The sequence below is a fragment of the Euprymna scolopes genome, chromosome 30 (genome assembly GCF_053919585.1).
Source record: "Euprymna scolopes isolate OS-2025 chromosome 30, ASM5391958v1, whole genome shotgun sequence".
In the NCBI taxonomy this organism is placed as follows: Eukaryota; Metazoa; Mollusca; class Cephalopoda; order Sepiida; family Sepiolidae; genus Euprymna; species Euprymna scolopes.
This window is the reverse complement of record NC_136511.1, coordinates 72,430,809-72,448,564: the sequence shown is the minus strand read 5'-3', so window position 1 is coordinate 72,448,564 and position 17,756 is coordinate 72,430,809. Positions and strand designations below refer to the sequence as shown.

The 17,756-nt window shown below is 34.9% G+C and overlaps 1 protein-coding gene across 1 annotated transcript in view; it reads left to right on the top strand.

The window, feature by feature from the left end:
- LOC145254836 (pappalysin-1-like) overlaps nt 1–17,756 on the top strand; it is a 654,441-nt gene that overhangs the window by 530,749 nt on the left and 105,936 nt on the right. Inside the window, exon 8 of the mRNA XM_080113674.1 lies at nt 11,243–11,360. Within this exon, the coding sequence (XP_079969800.1) occupies nt 11,243–11,360 (118 nt within the window). The remainder of the gene's footprint in view (nt 1–11,242; nt 11,361–17,756) is intronic.

The window sequence follows — 17,756 nt, the reverse complement described above, 5'->3', positions numbered from 1 at the left end:
TGAATAATAGTTTGTTGAATAAAAAGAGAGGAAATAATAGGTGGTTTATTTGAAAGAGATAGAATATGTTGTTTAGTAGTAAGATATTGAATAATAGGTTGTTAAGTTGGAAGTGATAGAATAATAGGTTATTGATGAGGAAAAGATAGAATAATAAGCTGTTGAATAAAAAGAGATGGAATAATATTTTGTTGAGTTGAAAAGATAGAATAATATATGTTATTGAGTTGAAAGAGATAGAATAATAGGTTATTGAGTTGAAAGAAATGGAATAGGCGGTTGAGTGTAAAGCGATAGAATAATAGGTTGTTTGTGATGAAAAGATAGAATAATAGGTTGTTTAGTAGAAAGAGATAGAATAATAGGCTGTTGAGTAGAAAGAGATAGAATAATAGGTTGTTTAGTAGAAAGAGATAGAATAATAGGCTGTTGAGTAGAAAGAGATAGCAGATGAGATATTATTGGATATAAAATTAAACGGCTTAACGGATAGTAAGGTGGGAATAGAGAGACTTTGATAGTTTGTTGGTATATAAAAAGAGAATTCGATAGACTATTGGATACAAAAAGAAATACTTTGAGAGATAGCTTAATAGAAATAAAGGGATTTTGAGAGCTGGGTCGAGGTGAGACTTTGATAGATTGTTGAGTAGGATGACCGAGGCTTTGATAGAAAGCTAGATAGAAAGAGAATTCCAGAGGTAGATGGGTAGATATAAAACGGAACTGAAAGGTAAGAGACTTTGATTTAGTAAAAGAGCTATTTAGAAAATAAACGACTTTTAATTTCTTTATATGAGCTGAAGCTTAGATTGTATATATGTTCTTAAATTTAACTCATAATCGATTTTAATCAAAATAAGAATACGGATTCTATCCAAAATATTTAGCGGTATTATATATGGAGTTTAGTCTTCGTACGTAAGCATAAAAGGAGAGTAGAGAATAGACCTTGACTTTACTTTCGTCAGCCATATAACTCTCGTTTTTTTTTGTCTTTAGTCCTCGCATTCTATGAGTTATATCTCTGACAAAGGGGGGTTTATTGCTTTTTTCAGGGTTCATATATTTCCATCTCATTGTTGATTACTTTTTACTTCGTTTTGCTTCTTGCATCAGGTGGCATCATGCCTTGTCTGAGGCGATATCCCTTTTTACAATGCTACTTCAAAATAGATCTTTTCGAAAGAAATTTTACTCGTCCTGAGACGGGTATTTTTCTAGTTCCGTATATACTATGCATACTCTTCTAAAAAAGAAAAACATTACAAAAAATACAGGTGCACCATTGTAAAACATTTTGTTGTCTAGTTGGCCATGAACATGTTTCAGTCCAAGGCCATCTTGTTTTGTTCATTTCCACCTGCTGTCGGCGAACAGGCGCGAGCCGGTTATTAGAAGCAATTTCGGCCAAGGACAGGCTTTTTGTCACGTTAATTAGCCATTGACCAAATCCGATATTTTCTTTCTTTTCATTCTTTTTTCTATCATCCGGATCTAAATTTCTTTCCGTACGCAGTAGGGGAGATTATTGTTTACTTTCAAGGTTGACGAACGTTTACAACTAAAATCTTACAAGCTTTCGAAAAGCTTTAGTTACGAAGGGTCTTAATAGTCACGAACCGTGGATGTTTCTCCATTTCACATAAACAGTAGCGCAGTTTAATAATACAAACGTCACACTGACAAGGGTTTGTTCTGTTGACAAGAACGCATTATCCTTTAAGTCAAATGCCAAAAGATACCTTAGAAGGCATTCACTTTAGTCATCTAAGTCGGCCCACCTCCAGTTGTTGTTTCCTCTTTTGATTTTCTACCTAATACAGGGTGACCCCCCCCCCAAAAAAAAAACAGAGGGCATTCAATTGTTTTTCTGAACACCTTACAGTCAACGGAAAAAAAGGCCAAATGCCCTAGTGTTTTGATGTAATGTTTGTAATATAATAAACTAGTTATGACCAAAGTTTCATTTTATTCGGGAAAAGTACTAAGAAACGGAACCTTTGGGGTCCGTTCTTTTTGGGGTCACCCTGTAACAACAAATTAACATGGATGCCCTTTTTACAGCGAAATGAAATGCATTTCAATGTATTTAATTTCGTAAGTAAATTTTAATTTTTTAAAATACGTTTGCCGATTCTTCATTAGAATCGGCGCATTCGAATATCGAAATATCGAATTTGAAGCAAAACCAATGATATCTACTCAATTGTCATGTGGAATTTAGTAACATATCCTAAAAGCGCGAAAAACGATAAGATAGATTTATGAAAATTGTTTCGAAATAACTTTCAAGTTTCTACATAATTAAACAGCATCAAGTAAAGGGAAGTAACTCTGTTCGCCTTGCTACAATTAATGGCGGATGTCAAACAATCATCTGTTCGTCAAAGTGCAGGTTTAATGTGATAAAAAAGTAATCTTTAACTAACAATAGTGGAAGATACCAATGTATTTTGGTTAAGATTAACATAAGTAAGTAAATACTATGAGTTTTAATGAAAACTCAATTTTTCGAATTTCGGATTCCAATGAAGAACGCTGGTTGATTTTATGCTCGTCCTCGTATTTACACTATTTAATTTTGATTCCGATGAATAAGAATAAACTATAAAAATAAGCATGTGTACGTTTCCGTAAGACGAGAAACACAACCACACACAGAATTTGATCGTTTCGTTGCTTTGTTTTTATTAGTGACTTTTTTGGATAATTAGGCTACTGTTCTCATCTTAAGAGTTATTTTTACAATGTTTCGATTGTTTTTCAAATGTTTCGGTCGTTGTATACTACAACATTCTTCAGGGGTATTTTGTCGAACGCGGAAATCCTTCACTCAAACTCATAAATCTACATACGATTTTTATTAAAACCAATTATTTAACGCACGTTTCATCGGCCACGGTCGGGTAAAATCGTAAGATATCCGCAATTGTATTTTAAGTGTCGTCCACAGTGAGGATTGAATGTTCAATTTAAAGTAAAACAATTAGGCCAGACGGCATTCTAATAATAGTGCTCAAAAAACCTCAACCAGTCTGCTTCACAAGATCTCCAGCTACGGTATAGCTGGAAATGTCTTCTCAGTTATTAAATCATTTCTCTCTGATAGATTCATAAGGGTAGTGGTTGGTGGACAGAAATCAGAAACTCACAGTATTAATGCTGGAGTTCCTCAGGAATACATCCTGGGCCGAACTCTCTTCCTGATCTATATTAATGGTCTTCCAAATCACATCCTTACATCATTCGTAAACATTTATGCTGATGACACTACCATCTATGGGATCACATCAAAAAACATAAACGACCAATTTCTCTCTGATTCTCTCTCCTCTGATCTTGAGCACATGAGAGGATGGGTGATTGGTTACTTTTAATGTACCTAAAACCAAGCTTCTATCTTAACATCATTAACGCTCTGATCCCCATCTGACATGAATTGAAATGAATGGCTCTCGTCTTGGTGATGGTCCGTGTTTTGACCAGCTTCTGGACTGGACTTCTACTCCTGATCTGAAATGGAATACGTATATCAAATCCGTTACAAAGGCCCCTGGAAAAATGGTGGGATCATTCTATCGATCCAGTAGATATCTCACTGCTGATGCAATTCTCTACCTATATTAGAGCCAGGTACGTCCAAGGATGGAGTACTGTTGCATAATCTGGGCAGGAACTGCCTCGATAAAGTTCAAAATAGACTCCGTAACCTAGTAGGGGATGCTCTTTTCTCTTCTCTGCAATCTCTTTCACACAGAAGAGATGTTGCGAGCCTTCTCTGGTTTATCGTTATTTTCATGACAAGTACTCGTCTGCGCTCCTATCTACGACCCCCCCCTCGCCAAACTTTCACTAGAAACACCCGTCTAGCTGAAAACACTATCAATAATTTCCCTCACTCTTTATCTGTGCCTAAACCTAAACGTAGATTCAATGAACAAAGTTTTTTTTTCTTAGAACGCCTGTGGAACTGCCTTCCGTTTGCTTCTTTCCAGCTGAGTACAATCTGATTGTCTTCAAGTTCAACGTAAAAAGTCCTTGATGAGCCGTTCCACTAAAGTTGACAATTTACCGAATGTCGATTACTACCGGTTACTATATTGTCCAATTGACTACTGTACACTATTTAACTCTTGTCCTAGAATGACCTATGTGCCTTGATCAGTGGTGATGCATATGTAAAAAAATCTCCGGAAGATTATATCTTTACGACTACATTTGACCAATTCTTTATCAAAATAAGAATTATAGACAGTGAAGAAAAATGGACATATGCTGGGCGATGATTCCTCACAGAGCAAACCTTATACAGAATAAGATGCAACATGAAAATCATTAATTGTATGTAATAAATAAATTCTAATATATATATATATATATATATATATATATATATATATATATATATATTACATTGAGTTACACCAGGCGCCGTGCTAGCGTATATATATATATATATATATATATATATATATATATATATATATATATATATATGGGTGGGTGTGGGTGGGTGTGCGTTTCTATGAAGTTGTTTTTTTTTCTCTTACTATCCATTGTTTCTTTTTTGACGGACTAGTTTCTGAACATTCTGTTCGAGTGTAAAAATAATTTACCGTATTCGAGAAAGTTTTCGACCTCCATAAGTCATCCTCAGGCCAGTGCGAAAAAATAATTTTCAAAAATAGGGAAAAGAATTGAATGGAAAGACGATTAAAATCGGTGTAAATCGTTTAACATAACATTTTGTTTTTTACAAGATGGTCACCACTTATCAAGGCCCGGAAGCCACTCAGGGATAAGGGTTATTGTAAGTGCAGTACGTTAGTGGATATTTAATAAAGTGTCTACTTAAGGGAACGGTTCATTAGGAATTTGTTTAAGTTGGACTTGAAGACATCCAAGTTGTAGTCAGGAGGGAAGCAGGCAGACGGAACAGAGTTCCACAAACGTGCAGTTCTGAGAAAGAAGGTTTGTTCATGGAATCTTGGTTTTGATTTAGGCATAGATAAAGAGTGGGGAAAGTTTTTGACAGGGGATTCAGCTAGACGGGTGTTTTTCGTAAAAGATTGGCAAGGGGGGACCAGAGATTTGAGTTCAGACGAGCACCTGCCATGGAAATAACGATAAAACAAAGATAGGCTTGCAACGTCTCTTCTGTGGGAGAGAGGTTGCAGGGGAGAGAAAAGGGCATCCCCCACTAAGCCACGAAGTCTATTTTGTACTCTGTCAAGGCAGGATAGGTTGTTTTTCGCAGTATTCCATCCTTGGGCGTACTTGGCTTTTATATAGATATAGAATTACATCAGTAGTGAGATATCTTCTGGAGTCGTAGAAAGATCCCACCATCTTTCCAGCGACCTTGGCAACAGGCTTGATGTACGTGTTCCATTTCAGATCAGGAGTGAAGGTCAAGCCCAGAAGCTTGTCAAAACATGGGGCTTCTCCTAGGCGAGAGCCATTCATTTCAATTGATGCCAGATGGGGATCAGAGCGTTGATGATGTAAGGATAGGAGTTTGATTTTAGATGCATTAAATGTAACCAGCCACGTCTTCCCCCACTGAACCACTCGTTCGAGATCAGAGGAGAGAGAATCAGAAAGAGCTTTGTCATTTACAGCCTTTGATGTGTGGCCATAAATGGTCGTGTCATCAGTATAGATGTCAACGAATGATTTAAGTATGTATTTAGGGAGATCATTGATGTAGAAGAAAGTTGGGCCCAGGATGGACCCTTGAGGGACTCCGGCATTAATACTGCAGGCCTCTGATTTTTGTCCATCAACCACTATTCTTATGAGCCTATCGGAGAGAAATGATTTAATGATAGAGAGAATATTTCCAGTTATACCGTAGCTCGACATCTTGTAAAGTAGGCCCTGTCAAAGGCCTTTGATATGTCAAGAACAATTGCCCTGGAAAGAGAGCCTTTGCCAAGAGATTCACTAATCCTATGAGATATAACCGTTAGCACATCTGCGGTAGATCTTGCAGAATGGAAACCATATTACGTGTCACTAAGAAGGTTATTTCTGCTGAGGTGGTTGACTATTTCTCTATTTAATATGGATTCCAGCAACTTACTCATGACACACAAGGGACTTATTGGTCTGTACTGAGAGGGAGATGACTTATCACCTGGGTTCTTAAATACAGGGCATACTGATGACGTTTTCCGGGGTGTTGGAAAGCATTTCTCCTTAAGGCAACGTTTAAACAGTTTCGTAGGTATGGGAACAAGTTCTGGTTGAGGCTTTTTTAACACTATAATTGGGATGTCGTCAGGGCCAGTAGCTTTACGGGAATCAAGGTTCTTGATTAGCTTGGCGACTTCATGCACAGATATTTGTATGCTACCTAGCGTGTTTTGTGTTATAGGAGGAAATATGGGGAGTTGATGGCCTTCGTCATATAGGGTAGAATTAGCTGCATAGTTATTGGCAAATAGTTTGGCCTTGTCTGAAGCTGACGAGATGACCTTTGGTCCGTTGATAATGGTTGGGATAGAACGCACACTTCTGTTCAGAATCCTATTTGTTATTTGCCAAAACTGGTGGGAACCAATCTTTAAAGCATTTCAGCGTGCCATCTGCTTTGTATTGAGCTTGATTAATGATTGCATTTCGAATACGGATCAACAAGGCTTCAATAATTGGTAAGCGTAGATCACAGTATGATACAGCAAAACTGGCAATGTTTTTTATTAGTATGTCTCTAAATTCGATTTTGAGGTTGTCGTTAACTGTGAGGTGCTGATAAATGGAGCCATTTAGGGAAGATAGGTGACATGTTAGTCGACGAGAGATGCTGGCCCAAGTCATTCCTATGTACGCCTTATTTATAAAAATAATGTTCGGAAAATTAATGTTCGGAAACTTATCCGTCAAAAAGAAAAAAAATGATTTGTAAGAGAAACAAACAAGAATTGCCTCTGCTCTTCAATGAAACGTGCGTAAAGGAGGAAATGATACCCAAATATACTATATATATATATATATATATATATATATATATATATGTATGGGGGGGTAGCACATCGCCTCACTCGTAAAATAGGTTGAAAATATTTAAATTTATATTTTTGTATTACTTATAGACCAAATGTTCTGTTAAGTATTATATTGTACCCACAATAAAGTAGATATTTCAAAAGTTTTAAAACATACAACATGCGTACAATCAGTGATAATCGAAATCAAATCATTTAGCGCTACAGCAATATTATTCCCATCTAAGATAACAACTGGTTTATATAAAACATTAAGAATTAATCGACGTTAACACGTAAATGTGTATTTGCGCATGCCTACACAATCAGTTGAAGTTGACTTACGCATTTAATGTTCTAATTTTTACATTTTTGACCAGTGAGCAGCTATTTTTACCGGTAAATAAAAAACAAAATCGAGTGTTCCACTGGTCTGATTTCACTATATATCAAGTTTTAAGTATGTAAACCAAAAGAATGACAGAACAGTTTGATAGAGATCGTTCCTTTCACAGACAGCAAGAAAGCCAAGGTCATATTTATATATAAATATATTAGCAAGCCGCTTGGCATTGCCCGGTCGTAAAACCCGTTTAGATACGATTTTTAAATTATGCAGATTTCGTATTTACTATTATAGAGCAAATTCTCTAAGCCGTTGTCGTTTCAGCTATTGGCCTGGATAAGAAAACATTATGCAAACAACTTTATAGCATGCATATATATATATATATATATATATATATATATATATATATATATATATATATATATATATGTATATATATATATACTTCTGTTTACAGGAGCACATAAAATCAACATACGCCTTTCAAGTTCTAATTGTTTTCAATTTTGACCTCTTAGCAGTTATTTCTAACAGCTACTTACCAAATAGTATTGGTTTGACAGGTCAAAATACTATATATACTAAGTCTCATATCTGTAGAACAACAATTCGGTAGAATCCATCACCTAGACAGAAAAACAGACGGACCGACAATGTGACTTGTCGCAGGTTGTACACGTTCAAACAAGAATAGGTTAAAGGTTCACAAAATTCATATTAGTATTTTCCACAAGATGTAGTGGCGTAGTAAATAAAACACTTGTCGGAAATGTTTTTATACTTCAAGTTATTACGTCTACAATTATGAGGTGCTTCAATAAGTTTTCAGACATTTTTTTGTACAGGCGTTTTAATTGTTGTAGACTCAAAAAAGGTAAATCTGTTATTACTATACATTTTTATGAGATGGCTGACCTATTTTTTATGATTTCAGGTTCAAATGCACAGTTACAACCGGTATTAGAATACACCTTCCTAAAGTCTGATTGTCAGTGACTTTTTAATTTCAAAAATGTAATCTGGATACGAGGATACTTTAGAAGAACGATGTGCAATATGTTTTTAAGTTAGAAATATTCTACAGAAACGTATAGAATGTTTTAGACTGTTTTCGATCATCTTGTATGAATCGAGAATCAGTTTTTACGTGGCATAGGAGATTCAAGAAAGGCAAGGAGTTTGTGACGGATGATGAGATATGTGCGAGTAGTAAAAGAATTCAGAATACCAGGGTTGATTGGCCAAATAAATGATTTCAGTCGTGTGTTTATAGAGATAGTTTGATGTCAGTGTGGGGACTGTGCACGCAATTATTCGTAAGGAACTGAAGATGCGAAAGGATTACGCGAATATTGCCACAAAGTTTGATCCATCCTTCCTAGTTGACCAAGTTGTGCATTTTCCTCGCCCTTCTTATAGTGCAGACTATGCTACCTGTGACTTTTGTTTTTATTTATTTATTTATTTTTTACAAGGTGGTCACCACGTATAAAGGCATGGAAGCCACTCATAGATGAGGGTTATTGTATGTGCAGTACGTTAGTGTGGATATTTTAGAGTGTCTACTTAAGGGGGCGGTTCATTAGGAATTTGTTAACGTTGGGCTTGAAGACATCCAAGTTGTAGTCAGGAGGGAAGCAGGCAGACGGAACAGAGTTCCACAGGCGTGCAGTTCTAAGAAAGAAGCTTTGTTCATGGAATCCGCGTTTTGATTTAGGCATAGATAACGAGTGGAGAAAGTTTTTGACAGTGGATTCAGCTAGACGGGTGTTTTTTGTAAAAGATTGGCGAGGTGGGGACCAGAGATTGGAGTTGAGACGAGTTATTCCCTGTATATACATACCTGAGAAGTCCGAGCGAAAGATCGATCACTGTGAAGAAAAAACATCAGAGAAGGTTGTAAGATTATTTGAAGAGCGGTGTGTAGTTCTTGTTGTTTTAAAACGTATTTTAAGAAATTTACAACGGGAACTGAAGGGCACCGTATATGCCAGATACCTTTTGTCAAAAGCCAGTTTCATAAATGCTCTGAAATGACACAATCCAAGGCAGGAACGACAGTCATATAAGGTGGCTTTTACAGCACATTCGGCAACGCTTAGTTGTCATATTTGTTATCTAATCTCCCAATCAGGAAGTGACTTGACACGATATTCGAGAATTCACAAATATTATTGTGCGAACACTTTTGCAAGAAGAAAAGTTTGTTTTTTTTATATCACATATGTGTACTTTACTGTAGGGCTAGAGCTGGATTAAAAAGTAACCTACGTGCACAAAAATGCACATCACTTTACTTTACACACCCACACACACACAAACACACACACACACATATATATATATATTTATATATATATATATGGATATATTTATATATATATATATATATATATATATATATATAGAGAGAGAGAGAGAGAGAGAGAGAGAGAGAGATATCGGGCATGCGAACACTTTTACAAGAAGAAAAGTGTTTTTCATATCACATACGTGTATTTTCCATGGACTGGGACTGGATTAAAAAGTCACCTACGTGCACACAAATGCACAAAACTTTACTTACACGGAGGTCGGTTAGTGTCCGTGTCGAAGGTGCGATGTGAGTCCGATTGGAGCTTTGAAAACCTGGCCGCAGATGTGACACCAGGTGGAAGGAAATCCGGGTGGTGGCGTCCTCTTCAGCCTGACACGACCATCATACTCCAATCCCCTGTATGCAGAGATCATGCTGCGGCTTCCAGTCCATCAAACCTGCCGGTACGCCCTCACTCCATCGCCACAGGACTTTCACCTCTCTCCCAGCCTAGGCAAAGTAGGAATAAACAGCTTTCCCAGTACTGCTAGCCCCTCTCTGCTGAAAGCAAAAGTACAGAGGCAAGGACGGGCCAGGACAGTCTGTACACATGCAATCAACCGCATCCGATTGCTGAGGCAGACCCGAGTCGAGTTGTACATCACCCTTGTTGACCACATCGGCACTGCGGTGCTGGTTCATCCGCTGCGCAAACCTTTGGAATTCCTTCCTCATCTGCCAAGAGCGTCGTTGACCAGGCTTGGGCTTTTGTGGCCCTAAATAGGGGTCTAGTGAGCTCTAGTGAGGTCTAGTCAAGGGTGAACTAGCACTGTAACGACTAAGAGGTAGTGACATTCTCCCCAAAACCATGGAGCTCCCGCACCAGAGCCTCTTTGCTGGATGTAGTTTTACGTCATACCCAGGACAATATATAAACTTGTAAGGAGAAACAATACTGTCCAGTATTGAATGAGGATTAACGAATGTTTCGCAGAAACAATACTTCGAAATCGATAAAATTGCCTATTTTCCAATCAAATCGATTGATGGCCTATTCTAATTGGGGACTCATCTCGATGCACTGTCAGTAGTAACTTAGTCCACAATACATTGTACAGAGCCTACGGTTGATTTTATGAAATTATTTTTATATAATGGGTTCATTTAAAGCTTAAAATGCAACAGTCAAGTCACATGGTTCAATTGTGCTCTAAAAAGAAAAAAAGCATTTCGATCGCGGTTCTGTCTTATCAATATCTTATCTACTGCCGATGTTATACTCCGTGCCTTTCTACTCATGTGGCGGACCCTGCCAAGAAACTGCTTTTGAATCCATTTGTTAAGCCTATACATCCGGACCACTACACAATGTCCACGGGAATGAAAAGGATAAACAATTTATAAACAACAATTTCGGGCGTAGACAGAAGACAGTCTAGAGTGTTCAAACAAGCCGACGCCGTGAACGTTTTATAAATTGAATTTAGTTTTTATTTTCCAAACAGTGATCATCCATAAAAATTAATATAACTGCAATATAATAATTAGATTTTGTCTTGTGTGCTTATATCTGATGTCTTATTTTTTTTTTTTATTAACAACCAGGTCCACCGGATGCCGAGCGCTGTAAAGCCAGCAGCCTGAGTTGGATGCAAGAAACATACGAATGCAAAAGCAAGTGCTACATAGAATTTATGTTCAAGTACAACACGGTGCCACAAAGGTAAGCAATGACAATTCCAACAATAATAAAATTCTTTCTGAGAATGATATACACTAGCAGGCTGCCCGGTGGTGCTCGGTTGTAAACTACGGATAAATATTATATTTTAATTCATCCAGGCATTGTATTTCTCATTAAAGAGGCAATTATCTATCAATTATTTTATTGTACCTAATATATAATATAATAATATAAAATAAATAAAAAATAATAATATAAAATAATATAAAAGTAAAAAAAGGTGACTTGAGTGATATTACCTAGAATACAAAACATACAGCTACCCAGCCTTATGCCTAATCCAAAGCACCGGAAAATGATGTTGTTAAACCTGTAATTTTTCTTTCGCGCATGTGTGCAAAAGAACGGATACACTCGACTTGCACAAGGCCAATGTTAATGTTCGTTTTTTTTGGTTTTTTTTTAATTTGGACCTTTTAGGATCTAATTTACTGGCTGAAAAACAAACGCGAAAAGGGTGCTAGAGGTCAAAATACATTATATATCAAAGTTCAACTCTGTATAACCAATACGCAGAGTAAGGTTTTGTAAAGACATTTCGCACACACACCGGCTAGATCAATTACACACACACACACACACACACACACATATAGATATACATATATATATATTCGAACTCGGCAACACGAGACATCTCTGGCTGGATTAGCAAACACTGTATCCATTCGGCTACCATTAACCGCGTGAAATAACGTTGAATTTAAACATTTTTAATTTTAAATGTTCTTTACGTCAGTCAGATCGTGATCTAATCGTTATACGATATCTATGCATAAGAGCTTAATTGACCGACTTTAATTCAACTGAAAGTGCTCAACGATAAGAAACGAATTTCTTAAAGGGGCTGTCATAATTGTTTTTTTTTACTATAATAATTAAATACCTACAGACACTAGTGTTTTATCATTTCGATAATCTTCAGTGCAGGGTGTCACGATAAACACTAGTCGAACGATTCGAACTCAGCAACTCGAGACATCTCTGGATCGATTAGCAAAGACCGTATCCATATATATATATATATATATATATATATATATATATATATATATATATATATATATATATATATATATAGCTTAATGTAAATAAATGACCCATTCTATATCTGCCAATATATAGTTTTGTGTCTTCATTTCATACTCTTGTTGTCCTATTATATATATATATATATATATATATATATATGAATGCTCAAACGAACTGAAAGCAATTGTGCCCCCCACGACGTGAACACCCTCGACAGACTGCAAAATCCTACCCCCACACGGTAGAGATCCCTAGATGTAAAAGATCTTTCTACTCCAGTAGTTTCTTCCTCAGAACCGATAGACTTTGGAATTCTATTCCAGGCCCCTGCTTCCCCAACTGTACTGACGTTCAGAAGTTTAAGTGCAACGTGAACCGACATTTTGCTGCCCAAATCCCTACATAGTACCCCAGTAGTTCTTGCCCCTGATAGTAGCCCCCTACACCAAAGTGGCAATGTGCCTTGGTTGGGGTGAAAATCTAATATATATATATATAATATATATATATATATATATATATATTATTTCTGTGTGCTAGAACATTTTCATCTAAAATTCTACGCAAGTATTCTAAATGTAAATACTATACATAAATAGAAGTCATAGTTTTTTGACCTGCTTCTTTCGAATGTCACTTTTTAATGTAACGTTTCGCGTATTCCTTTTTCTATCAAAAACTGCTGTACGTCGAAATTTCTACGAGTACTTTTTTTTTCAACCATTGCCAAATTAATCCTATATTACTACAATGATGTTGGAAAACGTGGTTACTTACAAAGGGGCGTAATGCATATGATTCTCTAAGGATGGTTGATTGGCTTTTTTAAAGGAAAACCCCGCGATTTCGGCTGGTTTTGAAACAGTTTATTCTTCAAAAGTTGTATTTGTCATTTGTCAAAGCATGACGTAATGTCTAAGGATGGAACAAGCAGAATATTACATAGATTATTATTATTATTATTATTATTATTATTATTATTATTATTATTATTATTATTATTATTATTATTTGTATTATTATTATTATTATTTATTTATTTAATTTTTTATTATTTTATTATTATAATTTATTTATTATTATTATTGTTAATTTTTTATTATTTTATTATTATAATTAATTTATTATTACTATTATTTATTTTTTATTATTTTATTATTATAATTAATTCATTATTATTGTTATTATTATTATTATTAGTAGTAGTAGTAGTAGTAGTATTGGTATAATTATTTTATTATTATTATTATTATTATTATTATTATTATTATTATTACAATGGAACTAATACTTATCAAGGTCCAAGAGCTAACCGAGGATAAGAGTAAATGAGTGTCAGATAGTTGGTGAGACAATACCATGATGATCATTATTGATGGAAATTGGGAGCATTTGATTAATATAGATGGCAACAAGAACTTCTTTACGACTATGCTTGAACAAAACATAGTTTAAAGTCTGACAGCTCGACGGCAACGAAAACTCATTTAAGTTTTAATTTCACGTCCGACACAAAATCATCATCAAATAAATTTTAAAAGCTACCTCTTTTGCATTATTTCGTTGTATCCGATTTTCTAAATAAGCGATGGAGTCTGATGCCAGATATAATTGCCTTAGCGTATGATTGTATAGATAACATTTTTAACAAGTTCAAAAATGGCAAAACTTACAGACCGGTAACGAAAAATGAGTGTTTTATGCCACGTTGTTTGACGGATACTATGAGAGTTCTGCTAATATTATTAACTAGCTGTTCAATCCGGCTTTGTTCGAGCCCTATGTACTGTTCATAACTTGCCCTATGTGTGAATATCCTTTGTGTAAAATTTCCAATTTTTAGACCAAAAATTGTCTGAGTAATTTGGTAAAGACCGCAGAGGTATACTTTACCACAATTTTGACCCCCTTAACATTTATCATTTAGGTCTCAAATCAAAATAAAACGTTTTATCCATGTCGAAGTTGCGTACATCGAAAATTTAAAGTGTTTAGACCCAAAATTGTCGAAGGAATTTGGTAGAATCTGCAAATGTCTACTCTTTCAACTTTGACCTTTTGGCCGCGAAATTTTCACCCCAAAACTGATTAAAATGATTGCCGCATGTCTAATTACCCTTTATGAAAAATTTCAAATGTTTAGACTGAAATTTGGCTGAGTAGTTTGCTAAAGACCTCAAAAGTCAAATCTTTTGAACTTTGACCTCTTGACAGCTCAAATTTTCGACCCAAACCGATTAAAAAGCTTGCTCTATTTCTGAAAACTTATGTAAGATTGCAAATGTTTAGACCAGAAATAAGCTGAGTAATTTGGTAGAGACCACAGAGGTCATTTTTTTATTTGACTCTAATTTTGACCCTTAATATTTATTATTTTGGTCTCAAATCAAATTAAAAGTTTGCTCCAAGTCCAACTAATTTACATCTAAAATTGAAAGTGCTTAGTCCCAAATTGGCGGAGGAGTTTGATAGAGTTTTCAAAGGTCAAATCGTTGAAATTTAACCTTTTTATAGACATATTTCTGGCTTAAAACCGATTAAAATATTTTCCCAAATCTCTCTACCCCTTATGTCAAATCTCAAATAGTAGACTGAATATTTCAGAGTAAGTTGGTAGGCAAATGTACACACACAAATAGACACACAGACAGTTTCACTTTTATAGATATATAGATTAAGTACTAATTCCTAATAATTTCTAACTGTTTATCGAACATATATTATAATACATTGTTCGGTGCACCCTTGGAGAGAGGAATTTACACAGATTAGCAGTATAAATAGCGCTAGTAATTCCAACACCGGTGAGAGAGATGCGACTGCACTTCAACAGCTAGCCGAGTGCCCAGCGGATATACGCGCTTTCCTATCTTTGTACATTATGATTAATAGACTTGTTCCTTAACCGAAGCTCGACTTGACTGTTCTTATTTTCACTGTTGTTCCACGACACAACAAATACTAATCTCTTAATTATTTCTAATCCTTAGCTGTACATCGAACAGATATAACAATATTTAGTTCGCTGCATGTTATCATTACAAAGTCCCATAGAAATTCTCAGACAAATCGGCTCAGTAGTTTCAGAGAAAAAGTAGAACAGACGAACAAATAGGAACATGATATCGATTGGATATTAAATGTTAATGAAATGTTAAATTATTTAGCCTTTCTATGAATGACGAATTAAATTTAGTTGTTCAGGAATTGATAACATTTCATATTTTCGAGGATCAACAAATCGTTTGCTGCCGATATCGCCTCTGTCATTACAGAATGGATCCGCTAAAAGTGTACTTGTCCGCGATTATAAACTCTTAAAATATCTACGATTTTATCAGGTTCTTCCAGAACTCTCCTTTTTAAATTAGTAGAAAAAGGAATATCCACTCGTTTTCTATTTTGTATTTTTCACATTTTGTTTTTCTTGCATTTTTTTTACATCTAGTTTTAGATAATAATCAGCCGAACGTCAGAGGTCAGTGAACTTGTTCGACTCGATAATTGAAACCATTAAGCCGAATCTATTTGCGTCCATCATTTGCGTCATTTATTTTTATTCATACGCAGACATGTCGACATCAGAAATAAAGAAAGTCAAATGGCTATATAGGTAAACTTATTAAATTATCTTAAAATTGTTTTTGCCAAATTTCAGTCTTTATAGACAAACGATGAGTCTCGAATTAAGCAAGTAAGGATTGAACTTCTAAACTTCATAAGACTGTCACTCGGGACTGATTTTAACTGAAACTTTTATCCGTTACGACAATAACTAATAATGCAAATAAACACTTAAATTATGCATTATATCATGACTGAGAGAAAACGTAGTTTAAATAAAATGTACAATTAAAAATCTCATGAATTAAACAGATGAACCTGAAGAAAGTGGGAGGTTACATCGGCTGAAACTCTGTTCAAATTATATACAACATTAGAATTGCTTAATTAAGCTTAAATGTGTCATTATATAAATAAGTCATTTGAACGCCCAATATTTCAGCTAATAAAATGTTCAGATTATATATATATATATATATATATATATATATAGAGAGAGAGAGAGAGAGAGAGAGAGAGAGAAAGAGATATTATTAATATTTTATTAACCAACATTTTTTATTCGTATTATTATTACTGTTCTCATATTGAGTGTGATTTTCACAATGTTTCAGTCGATGTAATCTCCGACCTTCTTCAGTTGTATCTTGTCGAACTCGGCAATGAATCTGTTGCACTCTTGAGTTAGTACCGAATTTGGAGCGGAACGCTTTATTTACTTCACGGGGATAGCATGCTCTTGTTCGGGTAGCCATGACTCGATAGCGGTCATAAGTAATTCTCAATTGTATTTTTCGGTCGCCAACACTGAGGATTGAACCTTCAACCTTCAAGATAATATCACGTTTTTCAATTGATTTTTCCAAGTACTCTAATCACTGCGCCACGGGTCCTTGCGGACAAATTTCGTTCAAATTCTCGAGTTTGACAAGGTACACCTGAAGAAAATAGGAGGTTACATTGACCGAAACGTTGTGAAAACCACACTACAGAAGAGAACAATAGTTCGATGAACCAAAATAATGCCAATAAGCAATCCTCATCTCAAAAGTTAAAAAAATGTTAACATTTTGTATATCAAATTTTCGGTAATTTGGTAATATACCAATAAAATCAAAGTAAATATTGATTCATTTTATTAAGCTGTCTGTCTGTCATAATAATCAAGCAGGCATATAATATTTTAACAATACTATAAGCATTAACTCGATCATAATATGAAAAGAAGATCAAATACATGAAAGAGATGGATAATGAAGATAGTAGGATCAACAATATCATATAAAATGCCGATGAAAAGAAACAGAAATGAAAGATAACATGTATAAAAGCAAGAATAAAAAGAATGAACATAAAAATGATAAACAAGCATATACTTTCAATAATGCAATTATTAAATAAAAATATAGGCGAAAAAAGCAAATTTGGTTTAATCCACCTTTCAGTGAACTAAAGCAAAGCAATATCTCTAAAGAACTTTACAAAATAAAATCCCCCTTAGACAATAGATTAAGTAAAATAACTAATTAGAACACAGTTAATGTTTCATTCTTAACCGCGACAAATTTAAGTAAATTTACAAAAAATTCAAATAATTGTAAAATTAACAAAATAAGGAATAATAGTAGAATATATTGAGAAAAAATGCAAATGTAGGATACCTAATGAATGCCCATTGGTGGAAAACTGCTTAATTTCAGAAATTGTATACAAATGTGCAGTTAAGGTGGGTAATAGTCAAAAGATATACCTAGAGGAACTGGTTGCAATTTAAAAGAC